The 26,565-nt window shown below is 31.9% G+C and overlaps 1 protein-coding gene across 1 annotated transcript in view; it reads left to right on the forward strand.

Moving 5' to 3' along the window:
- Positions 1–806: 806 nt before the first annotated feature.
- The window catches only part of LOC121437087 (protein diaphanous homolog 2-like), a 441,828-nt gene continuing 416,069 nt past the window's right edge, over positions 807–26,565 (forward strand). The window contains 9 exon segments of the mRNA XM_041636931.1: positions 807–818; positions 3,690–3,826; positions 4,725–4,833; positions 14,555–14,665; positions 18,578–18,629; positions 18,632–18,695; positions 20,439–20,555; positions 22,992–23,110; positions 25,314–25,378. Of these exon segments, the coding sequence (XP_041492865.1) occupies positions 807–818; positions 3,690–3,826; positions 4,725–4,833; positions 14,555–14,665; positions 18,578–18,629; positions 18,632–18,695; positions 20,439–20,555; positions 22,992–23,110; positions 25,314–25,378 (786 nt within the window).

Here is a 26,565-nt window from a genome sequence, read left to right on the forward strand (position 1 = left end):
TCCTGGCATTTTACTTGCTTACTGATGTTTATATAATTGGTTACTTATTTATTGTCTATTTGTAGGTAAATAGACTCAATGAGGATAAGAACTCAGTTGCGTTTCCCATTATATATTACATGCATACTTGGTACCTTGTAGATGCTCATCTGCTCTTTATGAAATGAGTAGAAAATATGAGAAGGTGAAAGACAACAGCAGGTCAAACAATTAAACCATTCTTTCAAGTTTGAGGGAGTCAAAGGGTAATGGTGTTGCTAAGAGAATACTGAAGAGTGGACGAGGAGTTGATATGAGGGAATGGAAATAACGGAAGATAAATTTAACTCATAAATTCTGGCTTAAGTATGTGAAGCTGGTGAACTATCTGATGCAGTGCAATATATAAGCGATGAAGCCATGAAAAGAGGTCAGGGATTTGGACGATGATATCAGGGTCATCCTCAGAGTCAAGTCTTTTATCCATGGGTAAAGAAAATAAAACAGACTATAGTAGTGAGGCAGGATTACCATATTTGAAGACAAAGAATTATAATTTTAATATCTAATGTACTAAATATTTGAAGTTGCTTATATATTCTTTTAAATTCGCAGCTGGGTTAACAACTTTGGCCATGAAGGACTTGGACTTTTACTGGATGTCCTGGAAAAGCTTCTGGACAAAAAACAGTAAGAATAAACATTTAAAACCTTTCACACATAAGAAAAGATTTAAGCACAACTCAATATTTTTTTCTTATTGATTTAGGCAAGAAAATATCGACAAGAAGAATCAGTACAAACTCATTCAGTGCCTGAAGGCATTTATGAATAATAAGGTAAATAGTATTTACTTATCCTTCTGTTACAAAAGGGAAGAGCTTGCTTGACAGAGTGAAAGTAATAAAGACATAGAACAGTGGGTATTTACTCAAGTTTTAATAATATGTTTATAATGCAGTTCATCACAAGTTTTCTATAAGTGGTTTAAGTGTCTTTTCTTTCACACAATATTTGCTGGCATATTTTGCAATTATGCAAACAATATTAGTTTAGCTTTCAAAGTTGATGATACATTTTCCCTTTTGTGATATTATGCAGTTTTATTTATTTTTAAAGATTTGGTTATGTGTACATGTTGCTAGATGAGTTTATCTGCATAACGTGTGCAGTTGCCCTTTGAGGTCAGAGGGAATCAGATTCATAGAACTCAAGCTATAAGCTTGAGCTGCCTAATGTAGGTCCTGGGAATTGAACCTGGATTTTCTATACGTGGAAAACCTATAAACTCTAGTTGTATGGAAATTTAAATGTAATAAATTGGGTATCATTTCTAGAGAAAGAAAGAAGTTTAATTCGGTTTATTGAAAAGGAAAATTCAAGGGTAGGGATATGGTTCAACTATTTTGATAAGAATGTTACTTCAGTTTCAGTGATTTAACATGCGTAAAAGTATTCTGTGGAAAATAGCTTACATTTTTGTATTTTTATAATACTGTTTGTATTATACAATCTTGTGGAGACCTACAGATAAAATTACTCTAATTAATTTGCTTAATTATATTAATTACCTTTAGATGGTATTTTAATAATCTCAAAATACTTAATAAAAGTATGTAAGTATAGCAATAAGCAGGAACTTGCTAAATGTGAACTCTAGCTATTAATAACCAATGCAATAATACCGTATATTTAAGTAATATAAAAACTATTTCTTTGGTATATGCAATTATATATTACTATCTATATCATATACCCATATTAATCAGTAAATAATTTTATTGGTACATGCAGTACATGGTTGCTAATGAACTCCTTCATCACATATATCTTTACTGCTATTTCTGGAAGTCGATTATCTTTTTACAGTTAATTATACATGTGTATGAAGCACCAATACATTCTTGAGGGTGTCACTTCTCTCCTACCATGTGTTTCCAGGGATCAAACTTTGGTGTTCAGGCATTTTATCCTGTACCTTTATCCCCTGGGCTATCTTTCTCACCCATCTGGAAGTTTCTTATAGATACACTCCTGTCATTACTAGTGCAGAAGAATTTTTCTTCTGTCCTTTTGGCCTTTAGATACCACACATCATGGTATCTAATGCCTAACAAAGATACACTTAATTGTACATTATTTCTCTGTAGCTCAAGGTGGATCCCTTCTGCAACTGACAAAAGTAGTAACATTATAGAAAGAGAATATAGTACTAAATATCAGAGATGCAGATCACATTTTGCCACTCCTAAGCAGACTGGGCCTTTGAAAAATAACTCTGGCTAATCAGTCTCCTTCTCTGTAATTTCAGCTATGGGAACTTTTGTTCTACACTCTTATTGATTCATCTTGTCAAATATCATAGTTTTGTAGGATAACAACTAATTATAATTAGAATACTGACTAAAGAAAGTTATATTAGGATTTCCTTGTCGGCCCTATTCCCACAGAGGATACTCAGATACATCGACTCACTTTCTTTTTCTTATGTGTTTGGCAGTTTTGAAGAACATGATGATTTTACTTAAATTATTCTAAACTAAATGGGAGTTTTTGTTAAGCTGTGTGTATGGTTTGGATATATATCCCCACCACATTAATAAATGAGTCTTTTAAATTATAGACATGTGAAACTTCATAAAACAAACATTCTGAAGAGAAAGTACATAGAGATATATTCATTTTTAAGTTGGAACACATTTTCCAATTTGAGGAAGGTAAATTTCATCTGAAATGACTTAAATGTCCCTTAAATTCAGAAAAGTCTGCATGTTCCTTTATTTATTAAGGCCCACCGTAAAGTAATATTTCCAAAGTTTAGTCTGGCCCCCCTTCCTCTTAGAATTTAAATTAAAAACCTTCACGCAGTTCATATGTATCCTAAATGTTATCTTGTAATATTTCCCAATGAAATGTAATGCTGCCATGGAACTACTGTAAAATGAAGCAAACTTTTAATGAGAAAGCAGAAATATACTTTATAACACAAAGTTGAAGAAAGAACAATATCTTAACATTAATTTTTGTATTTGAATATCTACCTATTAGCATTTGTGAATGCATGTAGATACACGTTTGGGTTCATGGCTAGAAAAGAAATGAAACTGATATCGCCTTTACCCATCTGACTGTGGTATATAAGAAAACTCACATGCTATGTCTCTGAGTCCATGATGTTGCTGCCTAAGACATGATGTAAAAGGTCAAAAAAAAATAGGAGAAAGTCCATATCTTATTTTTATTGCATTACATAGCATATAGTATACTTGAAGCACTTCAGCCTTTTTGCCTCCTATGTTTACTTTAATTTTCGGTGCAACGATATTGGAAAAGTTAACCACAAATTCCAGACTTTCCTCAGTATATCTCATGACATAAACTGCTTTAAAAAATATAGCAGTATGTGTTCAATATGTTCTTGTTTGTTAGAGAAATACTAATTGTTGCCATTTTCTCCTAAATATTTTCAAATTTTTTTGAAGATTAATGGAAATCATTTTTATTCAAGCCACAAAATTTCCAAAATATAGTCATTTCAAATAAAATAAAACTGAATAACTGCATTTAAGGATAATTTACATAATTATATTAATAACACCACTGCAAAGGTATTCTTTTGAAAATTTTCTTTATATTGGGTTTATGCTAAATGGAAAATATGTTCCATACACAGTTCAAGTTTGTTTGTTTATTTACTTCTTTGTGTTTAGTTTGGACTGCAAAGGATTTTAGGTGATGAGAGGAGTCTTTTATTGTTGGCAAGAGCGATTGACCCCAAACAACCCAACATGATGACTGAAATAGTAAAAATACTTTCTGCTATTTGCATTGTTGGTGAAGAGAACATGTAAGTATTGATATGTTCTATTTATTGTGTTGAAAAATGATACCTGGGAAATTAGTGTCTTTTCTTTTTGATAACTTCCAGAAAAATAGTAGTAGAGCTTAGAACATTTTAAATTGACATCTTTATTATCTTCTATGTATTTTACCCTTTTTTTGGATATTATGTATTCTAAATTTGTTAAAGATTAATATAAAATAAATAAATGGGATTTTGTCTCACTGAAAATAACATTAATCAATTGCAAATGCGTTATGTTCAAAAATTATCTTGGGAAACACACAGGAAACACACAGAAGACACAGTAGACACTACACAGCAAATACACACACATGTACATGCACTTGTGTGTACAATGCATGCATAGACGCACTGTGGCACATTATGCAGTTTTGTTTCCTATATGAGATCTTTCAGATAATTGTGAATCACCAGTGGGCACTGTAAATTTTACAAGATCCTCTGGAAGAGCAGCCAATGCTCTTAACTGCTAACCCACCTCTATAGACTACAATTTTGCTTGTTCATTTGAATCAGCTAGATCCTTTGTAATATTGTATCATTGCATTTTATTTTATATGGTAACTTAACATGAAATGAACATACTCAATAAAAAGAAAACATAATATAAGTTTGTAGATAAATGTTTGAAACACAAACAGCTCATACAGAAAAAATTAGCGTGTGGAGTGATGTGTATGTTAATTAGATCCACTTAGCTTTTTCATAACAGAGATATTTAAAAACATTATGTGTCATACTACAATGCTTGAAAGTTTTGTCTATTAAAAGTAAGTGATGTGAAAAATTAAATGGTCTATGTAAACATCAAGAAGTAAGAATCAAATAGAGAATGAACATACATTTTTTTCATTTCTGTTTTCTTTGTTTTTGTCTGTAGTCTAGACAAACTTTTAGGGGCTATCACTGCTGCAGCTGAAAGAAATAACAGAGAACGATTTTCATCAATTGTTGAAGGATTAGAAAACCACGAAGCCCTACAACTCCAGGTGGGGTCCTTTTGTCATGAATCACTTGAGTTGTATTTTGAATACTTGTTTTATACCTACATATTTTAAGCTGGAATTTATAGAATGAAATGTAAATGTATAGTTGTTTGTGTTTTACAGTTTTGTTTATTTAAATTCATTTAAAATTAAGAAAATTGCTTCTTCATTATCACTAGTATGACATGTATTATAATAACTATTGGGAAATTAAAGTTTTAGCAGCAATCTGGGTCAAAGGGAAACCATTTCTGTCAGTACTATCTGGCCAATTTAATAAAGTTTGTAAGCTTTTGTAGAAATGTAAGAGAATAGTCAACTATGGCGTCATAGCATGATAGTCTTTAACAGTCAGATATCTGAGTCAGGAGAGTTTCAAGGTCCTAGGCAGATGGTTACAGACGACCAAGATGCAGATTTTAAAAAATTTGATGTTTTTCTCTTTGTGCCTTTCAAACATCAATTAGAAATCTGACTCCTCAATGCAGAGGGGATTGAATAGTATCTCTTTTGTCAGGGATCCTGGGAAAATTCTGTAGACCCAGACTAAATGTGTTTAATTTTAAAAATGACAAAATCCATTGTTTTTAGTGATTTCAGGATATGTCTTACTTTATTAAAGGCTACTTTAGTCTCAAGGGATGAGAAGTCATCTTTATTCTCCATATTTAGAGACAAGAGACATTCTGATGATGGCACATTTTATTTTGCCTACATAATTTGATTTAATTCTTGTAAGAGATGAACCTCCTAATTGTTATATATTTCTCTATCCCGAGGATAGGCAGAATGAAATTACATCGCTTGTATAAATGGACATGGTGTGCAAGAGCCAGAATTTTATATCAATGTGCTTTTTATTTTAGATAGTGTATATACCATTTGATAATCCATGAAATATCTTTTAAAGTATTATGTCATCACTCAAAGAGAGTTTGCCTCTATATTTAATTTTCAAGTTATTTTATAGTGAGTATATACATGTAAATTTTGTATTTGATGGGAAACTAATGATTTTTCTTTTTTATTGTGTTTTGAAGTATTAACATTTTCTGTCACAGTTGGAAATTGTACAACAGATGAACTGGCTCATCTAAAGAGAATCTATAATATTATGAAACTGCATATAATGTTTCTTCAGATATGTAAAGATGTTTTAAAGGTATTCTCCTTCAACTATGATGAGGATATTGATGAACTTTTATCTTATATATTGGTGTTTTTAAAACTGAGAATTTCCCTTTAGTGTTTTTCTATCTATGACAGTTTTTCATATTATTAGTTTTAGCTTCAATAAAATTTGGTATTTTCTAGGGAAAGCCTGAAATGTGTGTTTTCAGATGTCTTCTCCAGTGTTGTATCTTCGTTGCTGTGTTGCCTGTGCTTGCCTGACTAGATTCCTTTCACTGGCAGACATACATATAAGCCTGTAATTTACTTCCAAAGTTTAGCAGGACTCAAGTATTTTATTTAGAGTTAAAGCTTTCATTGAATTGGGAACAATTTGACATATATGGGACAAATTTTAACATTTGCATAGTTAAATTTTTTTTTTTCGAGACAGGGTTTCTCTGTGGCTTTGGAGCCTGTCCTGGAACTAGCTCTTGTAGACCAGGCTGGTCTCGAACTCACAGAGATCCGCCTGCCTCTGCCTCCCGAGTGCTGGGATTAAAGGCGTGCGCCACCACCGCCCGGCAGTTAAAAATATTTAAATGAAATTTTAGCCACAGTTCTGTGTTATAATTTATCTTCAGTTTAGTGATCAGGAGACTGAGTTGAAGGGAGGCTAAATGATCAGTTTTCTAAGAATCGCACAGCTGTTAAAGTTTAGAGTAATGGTTTAAACTTCAATTTTTTGATATATGCATCTAGAATTGTATGTCCATTATAGTAACACCTCCATAAATAAATACCATTGTCATTTTTGAGTAAAATTACTCTACAATGATTTCTCCCACTGTCTATTACCTCAGACAATGAAACACTACTGTCATTCTCTAGCCTCAATGGTGCTGCACAGAATAGAATGATTAAGTAGCAAGTGCTTAACAAGTACCATATGGAAAAATCATAGACATCTTGCTAAATATTCAAGAAATTGTTGAATACTGATTATGGATGCAAACATATGCAAACTACAATTTGAAATTTCCTATTTTAATGAGCTGCAAAATTTAGTAATTTGTTATATACAGAGCCTAGTAGTCTCCCAAGAATCGTGAAGTGGGTTATTTGGCATATTTAATGTGAATGGAAAATTATCCTGTAAAATTTATATAATATGTTCAGAATTCTGAAATTAAAAACAAAAGTTAAAATCTGTTGTTTAAAAAACGTAATTTGTGTTCTAGTTTAACAGAATTACTTTTCTATTTTTGGTAATGTCCTGAGACCTCTTATTAGAATGTCATGAAGTAATTCTGTTAAAATACTGAACTAATTATATTTTAAACCAACATTTTCTAACAGATGTTTTCTAGCTCAGCTATGATATGCTTTTCATTGCTTTTCAGTAGTTTGAGGAAAAGATTGGAGATAAATCACATCAACATATGTACTCTCTTCCTTGCCTTACCTTATCTGTTTCGTTGTACTATTTGATCTCCCACACTGTATGACCTGCATTTTTAAAATTAGTAGACTTTCATCTGCCTTTTTATTTTGTACCACATGTCTCTAAAAAAATAATCTCCAGTTATTTTCTAAAATACTTTTCACAACTGAGCTTTTATACAATCCTTAAAAAATCTTAAATGATACTCTAAATTTCAAAATCCAGTTTTTTCCCCAATTGTGATGCTTGTCACCATTCATCAACATGTACTCCTTGAAAATTTTACTTCTCTTGCTTCTCTGTTCACCATTTTTTCTGTGTGATCTCTGAATACCCTTCTTTATTCTATGTTTCTAATGCATATTTTCTCTTCTGATTTCCCAGGAACATTTCCCCTATTTTTATCACTCATCTTTACCAGTTATCATTTTGCATTCATCTACTTATATATTGATGTGTATATTCACCAACATGTGTGTGCTCATAAATATAAATAAATATTTTGTCAATGCATATTTTCAGTTGCTTCCCTAGCTTAATATATAACTGTATTCTAGCAAATCTCCTGATACATGTGAAAGTCACATTTCTCTCCCTATTCAAATTCATGTCTTTGAGTACCTAAATAGGTTTGTTATAGGACTCCCACAAGTAACAAATTAAAAATATCATTTGAGTGCTATGCTACGTAATGTTACAAAATATTTACATATGTTATCTCATTTAAATTACACTGCAGTCGGCTGGAGAGATGGCTCTGCCATTAAAGGTTAGGCTCATAACCAAAAATATAACTTACACTACAAATTTGAGAATTATAGGAGTAGTATCTGATGAGGTGTTATTTGAAGTTGGGCTTGAAAGATTAGAATTTCAATGATATTATGTTTTCTAATAGAGAAGCACTATTAAATTAGAATTGAGGCAAGAAGGGTTTGTAGTGTGTAAAAATAATGGCCCCTTAGTCTACCAGTTATTTTTAAAAAGAAGACAGAAGATAATACAGGCATACCCTTGAACTTTATTTCTATGTAGTAAGATAGGAAAATTCAAAGTAAACTGACCATTAATAGTCTTTTAAGGGTAGAGAAAGTAACATGATTAATATCCAGTGAGCATATATTAAGATAGCCCATTTTCCAAGACTACAACTAGTCAGAAAGCTGTCATGTTTTTGTTGGATTTCAGGAGTTGTGAGAAGTATGGTAACATGATTTGTTACATATTAATCTGTTTTCTGTTGTTTCAGAATAATGAAGAAAGTCTTCTTTTGTAATTAAAAATGATACAAAAAAGCCTTTCACCAAATATTTTTTTTAATAAAATATGATAGCTTCAGTCAGGCATACCACACGTACTTGGTATAGTTATCCTCCTGGTATATAAATTAGGATCAGAAATGAAATGAAAGTAACAAGTCAAACATTGAGCCATCATTGAAATTATCAAGTCTATCAAACTAATTTTCTATAAAGAAGCATCTGTTGGCCTTTAATAAGAACCTAACTTTCTGTTTTTCTTTTTTCTTGCATTTTCTTATTGAGAATAAATTTCTGATTTCTGTTCATGGCAGTCTAAGGACACAAGTTGGAAGGTTGGAAGACATTATTTTGCTCAGCCCATACATTCAGATTCCCAAATGTAACCACACACTGTCTGGCAGTGAGAAAAAGCTAAATAGAAGTTTAATAAATTACTAAAGCTCAGATAACTGTCAATAAACTAAGTCCCAAGCCATATATATATATATATATATATATATGTAAATGTAAGCATGTATACGGAACATATTGGCAGAGGCTTCTGTCTTGCCTGGCCCTGCAGCAATTCAGTCCCAAAGAAATACACAGAGACCTACATTAATTACAAACTTATTGGCCTATTAGCTCAGGCTTATTAATTCTTACATCTTACATTAACTAATTATTCTTGTTTGAATTAGCCACATAGCTTGTTACCTTTTTTTTATTTTATTGACAAAAAGGAAAAAAAACAGTTTCCGTCTCCTCCCAGCCTCCCATTTCCCTCCCCCTCCTCCCAGCCTTCTCCCCCTCCCCCCACTCCTCTCCCCCTCCCTCTCCAGTCCAAAGAGCAGTCAGGGTTCCCTGCCCTGTGGAAAGTCCAAGGTCCTCCCCCCTCCGTCCATATCTAGGAAGGTGAACATCCAAACTGGCTAGGCTCCCACAAAGCCAGAATATGAAGTAGGATCAAAACCCGGTGCCATTGTCCTTGGCTTCTCATCAGCCCTCATTGTTCGCCATGTTCCGAGATTCCGGTTTTATCCCATGCTTTTTCAGTCACAGTCCAGCTGGCCTTGGTGAGCTCCCAATAGATCAGCTCCACTGTCACAGTGGGTGGGTGCACCCCTCGCGGTCCTGACTTCCTTGCTCATGTTCTCCCTCCTTCTGCTCCTCATTGGGACCTTGGAAGCTCAGTCCAGTGCTCCAGTGTGGGTCTCTGTCTCTATCTCCATCCATCGCCAGATGAAGGTTCTATGATGATATGCAAGATATTCGTCAGTATTGTTATAGGAAAGGGTCATTTCAGGTTCCCTATCCTCAGCTGCCCAGGGAACTAACTGGGAACATCGCCTTGGGCTCCTGGGAGCCACTCTAGTTTCAAGTCTCTTGCCAACCCTAAGGTGACTCCCTTAACTAAAAATTGTGCTTCTGTGCTCCCCTATCCAACCTTCCTTTTTCCCAATCATTCTTTTTCCCCAAGTTCCCCCTATCCTCCCCTTCTCCCTTCTCTCTCCCCATCTCCCCTCACCCCTATCCCAACCCCACCCCCAAGATCAGATGGGCACAGGAGATTGCTTCCTATGTATAACCCCTGCAGCTTGTTAACTTTTAGCAGTGAGGAATTCTTATCTTGCTTCTTCTGCATCTGGGTGATGACTGCAGAGTGAGTCTTTCCTCTTCCCAGCATTCTCCTGTTCTGGGTGCCCTACATATACTTCTTGCCTGGCTACTGGCCAATCAGCATTTTGTTAAACTAATACAAGTGACTAATCTTTTTAGGGCATATGACCATTGTCTTACAGCATCCCCCCCCCCCCCCTTTCAAAACAAGAACTCAGAATCTCCATATACACCTATGGAAATTAAAATCAAAGTGTAAATGAGAGAAAGTTTTATCTTGGAACCTTTGGTTTGTTTTTCTCATTTTGATGGTTTTTCCATTGTCTTATCCCTCCTTCTGACTTCAGAAAGATATGTTTGTCTAGGCTCTTTGCATCCCATTCCTTTGTCCCTTTCAAACATAATAAGTTCAAGTTCTGTATTGCCTTTAACTATGTTCATTTTGCTGTTAATTCCTTCTCCCACCATGACCTACCATTTTCTTGTAGTTTTTCCTGATCATTATGTAACAACTAATATACACCAAAAATCTAATAGTTAATTTTAGATCTACCTTTACTATATATTTCTTGTATTACTATAGTTAGTAGTTCATGCTGGAATCTACTATGTTAACTGTTTACATCTTTCTAGGCATAGTGTCTCTCTGTCCTTACGCTGCTGCCAGTTTTTGTTGTTGTTGTTGTTGTTTTAATTTCAGGGAATTCTCCTCTTTATTTTTGACTTTGTTCTGACTTTTAAAAAAAAAAAATCTTCTACCCTTTATGTTAACCCTTTAAATCCTCTTTCACAAAGTGACTGTTGTGACATGCCGTTTTGTCACATCACTGCTTAATTTCCTTCAAAGGCTTTTTTATATCCTCTAGGTTTAAAATCTAGTCTTTGTGTCCCTCCTTCCCAAATGAATAAACAAAGCACTTTGTACTCTGCTTACTGCTTTCTCTTTAACTGTATATTTCACTAGGCTTCTGCGTATACTTTCTGATGTAGTCACACTACACTGTGCTTTATGAACATTTTGTGCATTTTCTTCCCTCTACCTGTTGTACCTTTGTACTTAAATCACTTCTTTTTCCTAGAAATCTTTCTCCATTTCTTGACTTAATTAACTTGCACTGTATGTTTGTATAGTTTTTGGTAAGTACTTAGTCTTAAACCATCTTTTTCCCTAACTCCTGCTGTGGCTAAAATAAAGAAAGACCTTGTTAATGTCAACAGAGCACTTAATAAAGTCAAATGTGTGACAATGTCAATAAAATTTTAAAAGCACAATTTGTCACAGCTAATGGCAGTATGGATAATCTGTCTGAGAATGCCCTAGAGTTGGCAATTACTGTACTCCATAACTCTATGAATTGTGATCAAACAGGCAGACAAATGTTTGCAGTTTGTGAAACCTGTTAGATAAAATAAATAAAAGTTTCTCTTATTTTCACAGTTATTTTTTGAAGATGCTCATATGTATTTCATTTTATTGATTTATTTTATATGCATTATGCAAAAGCAAGTATAAATATATAGTATATGTGATATTTATTAAATGCACATGCATAAGATGTAGGTAATATAAAATTTTCATATGTCAAAAACTATTAAAACAGGCACTACTTATATTTACTGGCTTAGCGTATGAGTTATGGCCCTAACCTGAACATTTCTATTCAATGAACAAAATTTACTGACTTTCTGGTTTTGTTAACACTTTGTTTCTCATTGACTCTCTATTAAAAAGAGTGAATAAACATGGGGAATTATTTAAAAGTAAAAGCAATTTTACAAATTTTTTAAAAAATGAAGAATCTGGATATCTGAATTTGTGATATTTAATTCAAGTACATTTATATTCTTTCTGGCTTGAGATAAAGATCAATTGTATTTAACAATGCTAGGCTGTCACATTGTAATGTGTCGAAAGACTACAGTACTACAGTATGAGATTCTAGTCCACTCTTTTTGGCTTATTAACCATGTGACCTCAAGGAGATCAACTCATTTTTATGAGCTTGTTTTTTTTACCCATAGTTGGAAAAATTGGGCCTCAGTATTGTAGCTTGTTTACTTCCTTTCTCTGAAGATGGATTATTTTAAAAGCAGAAATATTTTGTTTTGTAACATAACTTATTGTTCTGTTACATTTTAAAGAGTTATGTTCTTGGAAGATGAACATCAAAGTTTTTAAACTTTCATTGTTTGGGAATGAGGTTTGTAATTATTTCAAGATCAGCTCTAAAGGGCCAGAACCTATGTTCATTAATATTTCCCATACAGTGTTGTTCAATTAAATTTCCTGCAGTATTCTTTATCCATATTGTCCAACGTGGGACCTAAAAATTATATGTATTTTTCAAGCCATTGGACTATAGCTAGTGACGTCGAGTTCTTGATTTACTTCCTATTAATCTATTATTAAAAGAACCTGTTTTGAATAGTAGAGTTCTGTAGTGTAGTATTTGAACATATACAAATATACTTGTCTGTGTATGTACATTGACACTGAAACTAGAGCATCTTGGCAGCCAGCAAAAGGGAAGGAGAAACAATTAATTTGGATGATGGGATGCTCTCTATTTGTTACTTCGTAGGATGTATATGGAATGGGATATACTTCAAACCAAGCATCATTTTCTACTTTCGCTATTTTTATTTGCTTTTCATTTATATATTTGATAACTCCTTTTTGTTCTAGACATGTTGTTAAATTCATTTAATGCTTTTATAATTAATGTATAGCTATAATGAAGTTGTTCCTGGTTAACTCAACATGATGCAACAGATAAATTTTATCGTCTTATACTGCTTTAAAATCTTTTCTTGCATGAATCTATTTGTGGAGTTTCTGAAGCGTTCTGGAATTGTTTTCTTTGTAGTAAAATATTATAATGTAGAAATATAATTGTGTTTTGCGTTTTACTGTGTATAAGTTATTGATTTGCTGTTGGCTTCACTTTTTCCATGTGTGAAATAAATTTATTAGAACATTCATCTCAGGTTTTCTATGAGAGTGACTTTAGATAACAAATTATGTAAAGGACCTTATACATTGTCCAGTAATTCATAAAAATTAAATAGTAGAGATGATAAGGGTTTAGTCTCTTGCATTCAAAATTTGTATTTTGTATAGTGGATCCTCACAATGGCATTTCATAATAATGTGCTGTGCTTCTTGAAATAATTATTTAAATTTTAATTTAAGATATTTTTGATAATTTTACTTTTTAATTCCTAAGTTATAATCAGAAAGACAAAATGGTAGCATAGATGCAACAAATTACTTTTTTTTCTTACATTACCAGTGAATATGTCTTTAAAAGTATTTCCCTAGTGATGTGGGAGTGTCATATATCAATCTGTTGATTTCATTGGTTAAGCAATAAAGAAACTGCTTGGCCCTCATAAATTAAAACATAGGTGGGAGGAGTAAACAGAACAGAATGCTGGGAGAAAGAAGCTGAGTCAGGGAGTCGCCATGATTCTCCCACTCCAGACAGATGCAGGTTAAGATCATTCCTGGTAAGCCAGCTCGTGGACTACACAGATTATAAGAAATGGGCTAGTCCAGGTGCGAGAGTTAGCCGAGAAAAGGCTAGATATAATGGGCCAAGTGGTGTTTAAAAGAATATAGTTTCCGTGTAATTATTTCGGGTAAAGCTAGCTGTGCGGGCGGCTGGGTGGCAGGGCATAGTCCCGCTGCTCCTATTTCAACACCCTAGCAGTTTTAGTTTGCAGTTGTTGTGTTACTAATGAGATACCTTATAGAATTTGATGAGCAATAAATGGCCCTTTTGTTATCTTTCCTTGTTTGACTACTGACTTTAAATCATCTCCTAATTATTTTATATGGTAGACTCTGTGTTCAACTTCTTTTTAAAATATTCAGCCATGTTTTTATATGTTATATACAAAGTTCTTAATAGCAATAATATGTTTATAGTAATAATATATACTATCATATTGATACTGATGTAGTCAGTAAATATAACTTTTACTATTTTTATGGCCTTAACAAACTACTTATATTTCTATAAAGATATTGTTCCAAGACTGATCATCCTGTTTAGAAGTCTTTACTAATAAAGTATTATTAATATATATCATTAAGCTAGAATTACTTCTGGTTAAAGGAATCCTAGCAGATGACAACTTTTCTGCCTATTAATTTTCAATTGGGTATGTACTTTGGATTGTTCAGGCAACTCTAATTGTTACTTAAGTACACTAATTCAAGAAAATACATTAATATTACACTCCATATTTGCATATTTCTTTTCTATACCTAAATGTATAAGTGAAGTTTTCTTTTTCTTTGTAGGTGGCCTGCATGCAGTTCATAAATGCACTTGCCACTTCTCCATATGATCTTGATTTTCGAATTCATTTGAGAAATGAGTTCCTGCGTTCTGGACTAAAAGCAATGCTCCCAGTAAGTTGAAAATACCTATTTATTATATTGCTAAACTTTCAACTTATTGTACCCTTCAAGCAAATGTACAATTTTTGAAAGACAGCACAAATTTGTCCTTTTTTTCTTGACTCAATTAAAAAAGACACTTTGGAATCTTTATATATAATGATAGTATTACTCTTGTTATATAAATGATGATTCATAATTCAGTAAATGTTGTGATATATCTGTGTAAGTTAGATATATTTATATATATTTGCAAATTGACTTATTTTAAATATTTTCTGCTTTCCTCTTTGATACTTTAGATTGATTTCATTTATAGTCAGTGTAAGTATGCATATTGAGTCTTAATTAATTCATTTGGGATATTTTGCTTAAAAATGGTATCCTCATTACGCTGCTTTGGAACTTTTATAAAGAGAAACAATTTCGTTTTTTGAATTGAATGTGAATGTTTGTTCTAATTAGAGAAATGTTGAACTATATTTGGAATAATTTCATAGTCTGTGTCATCTGTGATAACTGAGAATCCTCTATATATTCTAGAACAAAGTATTTACCTTATATTTTGTTTATTATGCATAATTTCTGAAAATGTCTTTCTTTTTAAATAATGTTTTTATTCATGCTTTGAGAGTTTCATTCAGTACATTTTAATGTATTCTTTCTCTTTCCTCAACTCCTCCAATATTTTTCTACATTTCTCTACATAATCCACTTCATGTTCTTTCTCTCTCTTTAAAACAACATCAAAACTTCCAGAAACATGGTTTGTTTTGGCTGACCATTCCTGAGCATGGGACCTGCCATGGTCTGGGGTGGATATATTCTATATTATTTCATTGGTAAAAAACTGATTTTCCTTCTCCCAGCAGCTCTCTAGTGTTAACAGCCTCTTGGATGGGGAATGATATTCTCCTTTAACTATCACATCTCTGTTAGGTTCTGCTTCAGATCCCAGTTATTCCCCAGCATGTGAAAAATGGAAAGCATCATATTTCTCTTACTAAAGTGTTGGGCTAAATCGTATAAGGATTCTCAGATAGATCTCTTAGAAGTTGAAATTATATATGCCTAAACATTGACTCTACCTATGAGCTGAGAGTGTATATATTCCCTCAAAGAAAGAAGATTGTCAAAATCATATTGACGGTGGGTTAGTAATGTGTATTTTGAGAACAGGCTTCTCTGGCATTTTTGCTGAAAAATAGAATCTAAACTGATGGGCCTTTTGGACACGAGCTAATTTCTTTGCTTCCATACCTTTCTTTACCTTTATTTTTGTTTTCATTTAGCTATCACGCTTTAGTAAGGATAAAATGGTCATACATTAGTATGTACTAGGTGTACCTTTTATATCAATTGGTGCTAATTAACGCCCAAATCGCCTGAATATTTTCATGTAAAGCATTAGAATATATAGTAATAATCAACATCTTTGTGTAGCCATTGAATCTTGAATATATTAAAAATTAAGCATAAGCCTTCCAAATGCCTCTTTTTTATTTATCCTTATTTTTTGCATAATTCAAATAGCAGGATCTCTATTTCTCTACAATAGAGTTTAATAAATGAAGTGAATTAAGCATGGTTAAGGATATTGTTTAGGTTATGCCAATCAGTGATTGGTATGTACACCAAAAATTATACCTCTCTAATATAATGAAATGGTAGGGGAAATGGAAAGTAGTTTATTTTGATACATCTTAAAATAAACACAATATTTTTGAACAGTGACAGTTTTAGAAGTAATTAGCAGAATCTTCATGACAAATCAGTTTTAACATATTATGTCTTCATGACAAATCAATTTTAACATATTATGTGAACACTTATTTTCATATTTGCTTTACCACTGTGGTTAGAGTTTTAGTGTTTAATGGAAAGTATATTATTTGCTTTCAATAAATTTTCTTTAGTATTTTTATATAAATGAATTAATTTATTGACTTTTAAGATATATTTGCTCTTGAAATAATTTATATTGATTTATTTTTAAATTTCTGCACCTGGCTTTTGTTTAGGTACATCAGTAAATTTGCTATATGAGGGAACAGCATAGTAAAAATAATGTTTTCATGAACCAGACATAATTTATATATTTTAGAAGTCCATAGTAAGATTGACATTCCTTTGACTATATGCTTAAGTGTGACATAATTGTGTTATGTCTGTCATATTTATTTTTACTGCGTAAAGTTTGTTTAAATCATCAAATGTTTATTTTATGAAGAATTTATGGATATGTCTTTTGGAGTTTTATATTTGAGTGGAAAACATATCAATATAATGTATATGTCTGCATATAAACATATTAACAGGGTCAGAAATTATGAATAAAGAACACTTAGGATGTTTTATATTTACATTGACATATTTTGTTGAGTAAATTACAACTTAACCAATTACTATTTTCCTTGAAAATATTCAGTTGAGCAGACTCTTCTACTTTTTAAAGAAAATCTGGTAGTAAGTAAATGGTAGTGTTGAATTCATTTTGTTTCTAATTAGGAGAATAAGAAGAATTTCTTTCTCTGAAATGCATTTTTTGATGTTCTGGACTTGTTCTTTTGTAACTGCCTTCTATGCTCATATAGCAACGTGACCAATAAGCATTACACAATTCTATATTCCAATGAATATCTCACCCCCTTGTCAGTGGATAGTTAGATCCAAAGTGAGTTCTTAGTTTCGAATAAAGTAAGTGGAAATAATTTTTTGTTATATACTTTATATGAGATTATATAGAAACATTTAAAATATATTTTAAACATGTTAGAGAATTTTATTTTTATATTTTTAAATGTGTTGTGATTTTGGCAAGTTCTTAAGTATGGAGATTTGAAGAATGAACATCAAAAAGTGCTTTGTTTCGTTTTGCTTGAGTAATCACCATTACGTCCTATTTATCGTTGTTCTACATGAATAAAAATGAAAACCAAAATAAAGAAATGCATCCTATTTTCTTTCTTTACCTAATTTGAAGTACACCTTGCTTGCATTTCCTTTTAGAGTTCAAGCTCAGCTCAGAACATCCTACATCATAATCCCAGTTTGTGTATCACCCTTGAGCATCCACAGTTGTGATTACCGATTTGAGTTTTCAAAGATGCAACTTAATGGACAAATATTAAAAGATATTCCAGGTGATATATATTAAGCCCAACAATCTCTAGTGTGGCATGCTTCCAAACTTTTATATTATTATTGTTATTATTATTATTTGCAAATTTGTTAGAGCTTTGTAATGCATGTGTTTATGATGTATTACAAAAACAAATTTTTGATGCCCAAGTTGGTATTTTGTGATTAGGCTAAGAAAAAAATGAAGGATTGGCATGGTGGCTAGCTTTAACTTGATTTAAAAATATTTTAATACCTTTTAGCTTTAAAATCACAAAATATCATTCATAATAAACTTGTTTATACAATTTTCCAGGCCATACTTGGGACTGTTGTGCTTGAATATATCCTTGACTTTGCTTTACATTAACACAGTTCATCTATATTTGCTTCATTTTCTTGGTGCCAGAGGCACATGTGAATGTTCTAACTGCATGATTTCTTTTGTGATTTCTGATGAGTTTGTTTATTTCAAATGGCAGCATTGAATTTAGGTTGTCAGCAATCGTGGTTTTTTTTTTTTTTGGTTATAGACTTTGCTATTGTTACAGAAGTGATTATTAATATTTTAATGTAAATAGTCAAATCTTAGGGCCTGGAAAGACAATGTAAATATTGGTTTGATGTTCTTTCATTTTAAAACAAAATTTTAGCTACATTTACTTTCTTTTAGGAAGTCAAAGCCCTGGGTCAGTATTTGAAATTGCATCTGTGTTCAAATGAATAATTCTGATCCGTCCCTAATTAGCAAGTGTGCTATTTTTAAATTGTCACTCAGTTTCTGAATTTTATTTCTTATATTAGGGTCTTAAAGAAAAAGAGAATGATGAGCTTGATATTCAGTTGAGAGTGTTTGAAGGAACAAAGAAGATGACCTAAATGAATTATCCCACTGTCTCAATGACATTCGAGCTGAAATGGAATATCCTTTGCCAACAAAAAACTACTTTTATACCTCTGTTTAAAAGCAGGAATTGAGAATAATATTTTTAATAGAGTTCTTGTCTGTGAACAAAGTTTTAACTGTTTATTTGTATTAGTACTCTACCATGATGGTATTTTTGATATACATTCGTGCTGAGGAAGTGCTGCTTTGCCTTGATGATGTACTCAGACTATTGAAATCTGCAAGGTGACTCACTGGCTTAGGGATACACTGTGCTCAGTGGATTTGAGTAAACTATAGCCTAAGGGTCTAAGGTAGTATATCTTATCAGTAAGAATAAGGAAAAGTTCTTGAGTTCTTATGTGACACTAGCTAAGAGACATTATGTATTCATTAAACGCTACTCCACTTAATGATATAGTTCTCTGGAAATGAATGTCTTATTTCTTATCAGATATTTATGTTTCTTAATGATAGCAAAACTGTTGGATAAGATAGTATCTGCCTCTAACTGTAAAAGTACTATAAAAGTACTGACATCAAATACAATGCATATAATCTTCCTGTGCCAAGTATCTGATGATAAATTGTTTGAAATAAAAGATATGATTGTCATAGTTCTGCCACTTGTTTCCCACCCATTAAAATCCATACTTTTGCGTTCTATGAAGTAGAAAAACACTTAAGAAATCAAAGTAACCTCTGAGTTTTACTCTTCTACCTGTTATATTTTCTTACCTTATTTCTTCTAGTATTATAAACTAACTAGAATGATATTTCCCTCCTTGAAACTCTCTTAGTACTTTATTTGCCTTATTTTTTTTCTGTATGCTTCTCATCTCCTTACACAAAAAGTATTGGATAAATTTAGATACAATGAATAGAAAGGTTATTATCATAGGAAATAATTTCTACTTCAAAATTTGGAAAAACAGTCTGCAGCAACATCACTAATATAAAATATTTTTATTTTTATCAATAAAGAAACTTTGTTTATTTGATATCATTTGATTCATTCTCTAGACATCTAAGGTCTTTATGATACTTTAACCCAACACTCTCATGTAGGATTTAAAATATTGCATTGTCTATTTAATTCTACTGCCCATTTAATGTTGTTTCAAGATGTTGGATGGCATCTTGTCTTTTACTTTAATTTTATGTGGACTTTCAAGATTCTCAGTACATTTAATGTTAGTCCACTTTTGAAGTGTTTTTCTAGATTGCTAAGAGCATCTACTCCACTAGTTTTTATATCCTAAGAAAAAAGTATCATAGTGTCTATGGAATTTTCAAAAGATCAAATATGAACAAAATAATTTTAGGCTTATTTTATTTAGATATTTAAAATAAAACTAGTTTTGTGATCTTTTGACAGCTGAATACTTGCCTGACATCTTTTATCTGACAATAAAAATAGAATAGTAGGGGCTGTATCGGAACTACACACAAATTAAGATAAAACATATTTCACCAATGGCATTGCTATTTGAATTGTCCTAATTATTATATGAAGTTGACAATATAATGGATGACTGATTATTAAAAGTGTTGACCCCCAAGCTGCTTTGAAATTTCCTTCAGACTTGTTTATCTAATTACAGGATTATTATTTTTTTGCTATATATATATATTTAAATAGTATATCATGAAGTTGAATCCTTAGTAACAATAATGGGAAGCAAGCAGTGAATGTTTAATTTTTAAAATGAACCTGTTTTAGACATAAATGCACTATTCATCAAGAATCTTTGATGTTTTCCTTTATTCACTTTCTACTGATATGAATGAAGTCTACCATCTTCTCTATAATATGCTGAAAGACACTGCCGCTGAAAATTACTTATTATCCATTCTGCAGCACTTTCTGCTTATCAGAAATGACTATTATATAAGGTAAGGTTCATACCTGAGTTGACTGCTTGTATAATTTGAATTGAAAATTCAAAGAAAGGCAACAAGGTAGTGTGGCCGAGGAAATATATGTATTATATGTACATAAAATATAAGGGTTTTACATCTTTAGGCAACATTTAAAAAATAATTCATTCATTGTACTGGGGCCAGAAAAGATAGCTGCCTGTAAATATAGTACACACAAGCAACCAGAATATAAGTAGAAATTAACCTGTTATATATTATTGAGTCTGTAGTAAATTTTTCTGCTTGATACTGATAACCCAGTGAAGACATTGAAAGTGCTAGGATTTTTTAAATCTTCCTATTTTGACAAGTAACATTTTATTGTTTTATAGTGTTTAGTAAATGTACAATCTTTTAAGATAGGAGGATATTATTGTACGTATTTTAGTTTTGTCTAATGAAACTATTTTTAAGATAAGTGAATATAATGATAACCTATAGAGTTAAGTTTTAGAAAAATGACAAGGTGTATCTGAACCTGGAAACCTATATAACATGGTTTCTCTGTGACTGAAATTATCAGTAGGTTTATGACCATGGTCTAATATTAATGACAGGTCAAGTTCCTCTTAGTTTCCTTTAAACTTTTATATGTATGCAATTATGGCATACTAGATTCTTTAAATTCTCAAAACTTACTTGAATATTAGAAAAATAAAGGATCCAAAAACGTTCGTTGTAATAGCAACAAAAATTGACAGTTCTAAATGAGCAGATAGAGCTATTTTTCTCTTTAGGCTACTCCAGTAATTGGATCGCCATCTTGGTGCTGAGGAGACAGAAACATGTTGAAACTACTAATGTATGCTTTTTAGAAACCACTATAAATAATAATATATATTATGGAGTACAGTGGTCATGATTATTCAGTTACTTGGAATCATGAGTTGGCAGAAGTATCTATTTTTCAATAAATCTTAACAAATGATAAACAATTGCCACGTGGCATCCTTTAAAAAACTTGTGTGCTCGTGTGGTATATGATTAGGTTTTCTCTCTGTGTATTTGTACAGTGTTTGCATAATTCTATGCCTGTGACAACAGACAGAAGCCAGAGGTCAAACTGTTTTTCATGCTCTGTCTCTCTCGGCTAACGATGTCTCTTTCATTGAAGCTGGAGGACTGCTGTTAAGTTCCTGTGGTCCTTCAACACACCCGGCAATTCTGGGGTTACAGATGTGCGTCACCATGCCTGCTTTTTTACGTAGGTTCTGTGCTTTTGAACTCAGGTCCTCATTCTTGCACAGCAGTGGTTTTGTCCACTGAGCTGTTTCCACAGTCCATGCCATCCTTTCATCTAAAGTGTAGTTCTGTGAGGTAGAGGTATGTGACAGTTGCTTTCATTCCACATATTAACTTGTGAGCATGCCCTCACATACAAAAGTTGTGTTTTTTCTTGGTTATCTAATTGTGGTTTAGCACATTGAGGTTGAGGATTAATACTAATCATCCCCAGATCTAATGATAAGTTATAAAATTCCTAGCCATGCAATATATATTTCTTTTCATTCTTAATTCTTGGAACACCCACATGATTAAACACAGAGAAGAGTAATTAGAATCTGTTTTTCTTTTGTTTGGGGGTTTTAAAAAGTTGACTAGCTAAATTTAGTGGTGTTTATATCATAATTTTTCTGAAGTAATACTTTTCTGTACTTCTGTTGAATTTATTAACCCATGACAATTTGTCTTCCACAAATTTTAATACAAAATATCCCTTATTTTTATTTTTCCCGTCAGTGGTCATTTTTAAGACCAGAATTACCCTGGGAGATTACAGAAAAATGATGTGTTTTAAAACCTTTGACACATCACACAAATTGCATCTCTACCCATGCATATGGTTTTATAAAATAGATGTTTTTAGAAAGATGTTGCATGCATAGGGTCTTTGCATTTATCCATAATAGAAATGACTCAGCCCAGTTTTGTACACTTGTGTGACTCTCCTGAGTAAATGCTCTGCACTGAATTCAAGACATTGATTTCCACCTAATGCCAAGAAACTCATCTTTTATTGAAAATGAGATCTTGTGGCGGTCTCGAGCCATTTCTGTGCTCATAGATATAGGAATAAGGGGTTATTCATTTTCATTAACTTTAGAAACAATACCTTAAATAGAGTTGATCAGTATTTTGGAACACAAGCATGAATCTCTGCAAACTAGAATGTTAAGTCAGTACATATTTTCAGTCGATTACATCACACTCCATTTGGTCCACTAGTATTCAGACCATCTTTAATCCTTGACTATATTTTCTCTAAAGGAGTGTAAATATTAGTGGAACCATGCTCTTAGTGGTGCAAGAAAAAACTGAGTTATTTTAGCATTCTCAATCCCTTTGTAAGAGCATTAATTCATGCAAGTAGAAAGGTATTCTCAAATATTTTCTCTCCTTTTTTTTCAGGCCACAGTATTATAAAATAATTGAAGAGTGTGTTTCACAAATAGTGCTGCACTGCAGTGGCATGGACCCGGACTTCAAGTACAGGCAAAGATTAGACATTGATTTGACTCACCTGATAGGTATGGATTATACTCTTAACTGCCATTCATGGTTCACACCTTCTGTATACTGAGCACTTTTAAAGGGTAGGTCTCTCAGTGAACTTCTATTAAAATCTGGTAAAATCATTGCTGCTCTGGCTACTCAACTGTTATAATTATTAGTTTTGAATTATTATAATAATTCTAAGTTCGTATATATCTTTTGGATAAATTTCAGCACTGCCATGTTTGTTGACAATCAGTTGTCATGACGCCCCAAATCCATGGTTTTTTAAATAGGGATATGTCTTGCTTTTTAGAAGCATGACTCTAGTATACTTTAATTCAGTCCATCGCCACAGAAAGATTGTGAGATTTGTGTGTGTAGTAGAGCCTCAGTGTTATAGACATGTTGCTACTGGCTCTCAGATTTTAAAAAAGAAATGTCATGATAAGGAAATTACCTTATATACTTAAAGAATGCCAGATAGAATTACTTTTGTTAACAGTCTGTTCAGTGACAATCAGCTTCCATTTTGCAATATGCTATTTTTTTCACTCTCTAGTAGGGATTTCTATTATAAGCTAATCAAAACTACCATTGCCTAGGTTGAAGCATGAAGTTGCTTATTTTTAATGAAAAAAGGTGTTGAATACCATCTATATAATATTTTCACTCCATTACAGAGGATAGATTCACAAAGAAGTCAGAGATTGAGCATCATTTCTCATATATTAGTTTCCATTTCTAAAGGTAATCCATACTTAGGCAATTGGAAATTTATGTAAATGACAAACATCAATTGCATCAAGTCCACTCGCTTTTCAATGAGTAAATTTTAAAATAGCTTTTATCTGTGCATGTGTATCTCTGTCAATGTCTCTGAGCTGAATTTTCATAGAGGATTGTGAAGGTTTGACCATGTTTATGTTCAAATTGGGACTGTGTTACTACATGCCATATTATGATCTATCATTCGTGCAGGACAATTCTGTATTCTGTCAATAATGTTTTCTGGGCCATTCCTAACATGAGGCCTGCTTTTTGGGATTTCTGTCCTGCCCATACATGCAGGCAAAATACCCATATATCTAAAATAATTTTAAAAAATCTGTAAAATCTATTTTTATACATTTAAGTGGAAAAATTACTTAAATTTTTATATGCAAGCTAATCAGTATATATAACTAGTAAATATATTTATTTAAAGTAAGTGTATTTATTCTTAAAAATGTAAATGAATAAATTTATACATGTATTAATACTTGTGTACTTAAAACCATGATTGTATTCAAAATCATAAACTGTATTACTCCTGAAAATTTCTGCTATATTCTTCTTCTTCCACCTTACTCTACTTATATACTGGGTGGTCGCTAAAAATAGACACACCCTCTAATCTGTCTTATACTGACTTTTATTTAGCTTAATTATTCTCTCCAGTTTCCTTTTCTAAAATCTTAATGTAAGTAGTGTCATGTAGCACATATTCTCTCTGTCTGTCTCCTTTCATTAATCATAATAATTTTGAGATTATCCATGTTATAATTCATATTCCTTTCTATTGCGAAGTAATATTCATATATGAATATAACACAATTTGTATTTCTTGGTGTCCAGTTGAGTTCTTTCCAGTATTTACCTATTGTAATAAAGCTGTTTTACATAATTTTTAAAATTGTGCAATTCAGACATGTTTCTTTTTCCTATGGAGAAATATTGGGTAACACACAAAGATATAATATGGGACTAAAGAGGATTTTCTATTATATTTATTAACTAGACTTTAATGATTTTGAATTTTCTTCCCTTTCTACAACATACCTTTTGTTCAGATAAGAATTCAAGTAAAAGAGTTTACTGGAAAATCTGAATTGGTGAATGTTACTGCTACTTGCTCCCCCAGCATTTTGAGTTTTCATTATCTGAATATGGGTCCTTTCCCTCCACTCTCTATATAATAGTGTATAATTTTAGAAAGAATTCTATAGTGGTAAAATTGGAATTATAATTAACAATTATCATTGCAAGGAAAATTTTATCAAAGATATTTATGGATGCTGAGGTTTTTGCTTTAATACTTAAGAAAGAAAATATGGTATTAATATGTGCATTGTAGTATAGACTAGTTCCCTTTTAATGACAATTCATGTTAGAATTTCAGAATCATATACTCTCAGCCATAATTACCTGGATATTCCATCTCATTTGTTTCTAATCAACTTTGCTTCATCTGAATAGATGCTTGTGTAAACAAGGCGAAAGTTGAAGAAAGTGAACAAAAAGCAATGGAATTCTCAAAGAAGGTAAGACTGACAAAATAGTAATCTTGATTTTTAAATTGATAATTTAACCATAATAGATAATTATTTAACCGTAAGCACATTTGTTTCTTTGACACTTCATATCTTTTTCTTTCAATTATGTACTACTAGAATCAAACGTTGTATTGTAGTGATTTATTTCATAATAAGATATGATATTTACCATTTCCTTCTCATCCACCTAATTCATTAGGTAAAAAAAAAAATACTAACCTTATTCTACTTAATGATAAATGAAATAAAAATACCTAGCTGAAAGGAGACATAGTTAAAATCAAACAACCAAAACAAATTTCTTCATTGCATTTCTTTAGCGTTCACTTATATCACACAGTTCCATAGAAAACTGGGAGAATTTTAGCTTCCTTTTAAAGCTATGCCTTTTGAACTTGTGATCAAATTTTGGTGGTTAGAATGTTCTTCTAGCATGGGCAAGGTCCTGATTTTGATCCACAACACAAAAAGCTTATTGGAACTGATAGAAGTCTAATGCTGGGATTCATTCTCTTTTCCTGTCACCTCATTTCTTTCTTTAGACTTCTTGGAATTTTGTAATTGCCATTTATTAAATAATGTTGTTACTTTGTTTAGGCTTCCTGGAACTTGATATTTTTTTCTTTATTTTTTGCTTATAAGTGGCTTCGAATAAGTACAATCTTTATGATATTGTAATTTCATTCATACATAAGATGGACTTTTTCTTATTTGATGAAAGCCTACATACAATTTTATCAATGTTTAATATAATTATCAAATTATCAAGTGTTCTTCCTTCTCCCTCTCTACCCTTCTTCTTTCTTTCCTCCCTCCTTTACCTCATGTGTTTTTTTGTAGTTTTGGAATTTAGTTCTATTATAATAAATTTTTACCAGCCCCTATAAGGTATTTTCAAGTAGACAGAAATGAATAAAAGCATAGCTAAGTAGTATTTCACCGTTTGAAATAAAAAATTTGCCCTGACATTTTTTTTTATCCAACCAGAATAACATTCTGTAATATACAAAGGTCATGTTTAATATGGGATGAATATTTACTAACAGGAAATGTTCTGCTCCATCAGTTCCTACTCCTTAAAGATAGTTCTGGATAGTAACATATATCACTTTTATAAACAGAAATAACATTGTTGGGATAATCTTAGGACATATATAATGACTAAAGTTTACATT

This window comes from Microtus oregoni, unplaced genomic scaffold (genome assembly GCF_018167655.1).
Source record: "Microtus oregoni isolate MIOR12 unplaced genomic scaffold, Mior012 000050F_ref0000143, whole genome shotgun sequence".
NCBI lineage: Eukaryota > Metazoa > Chordata > Mammalia > Rodentia > Cricetidae > Microtus > Microtus oregoni.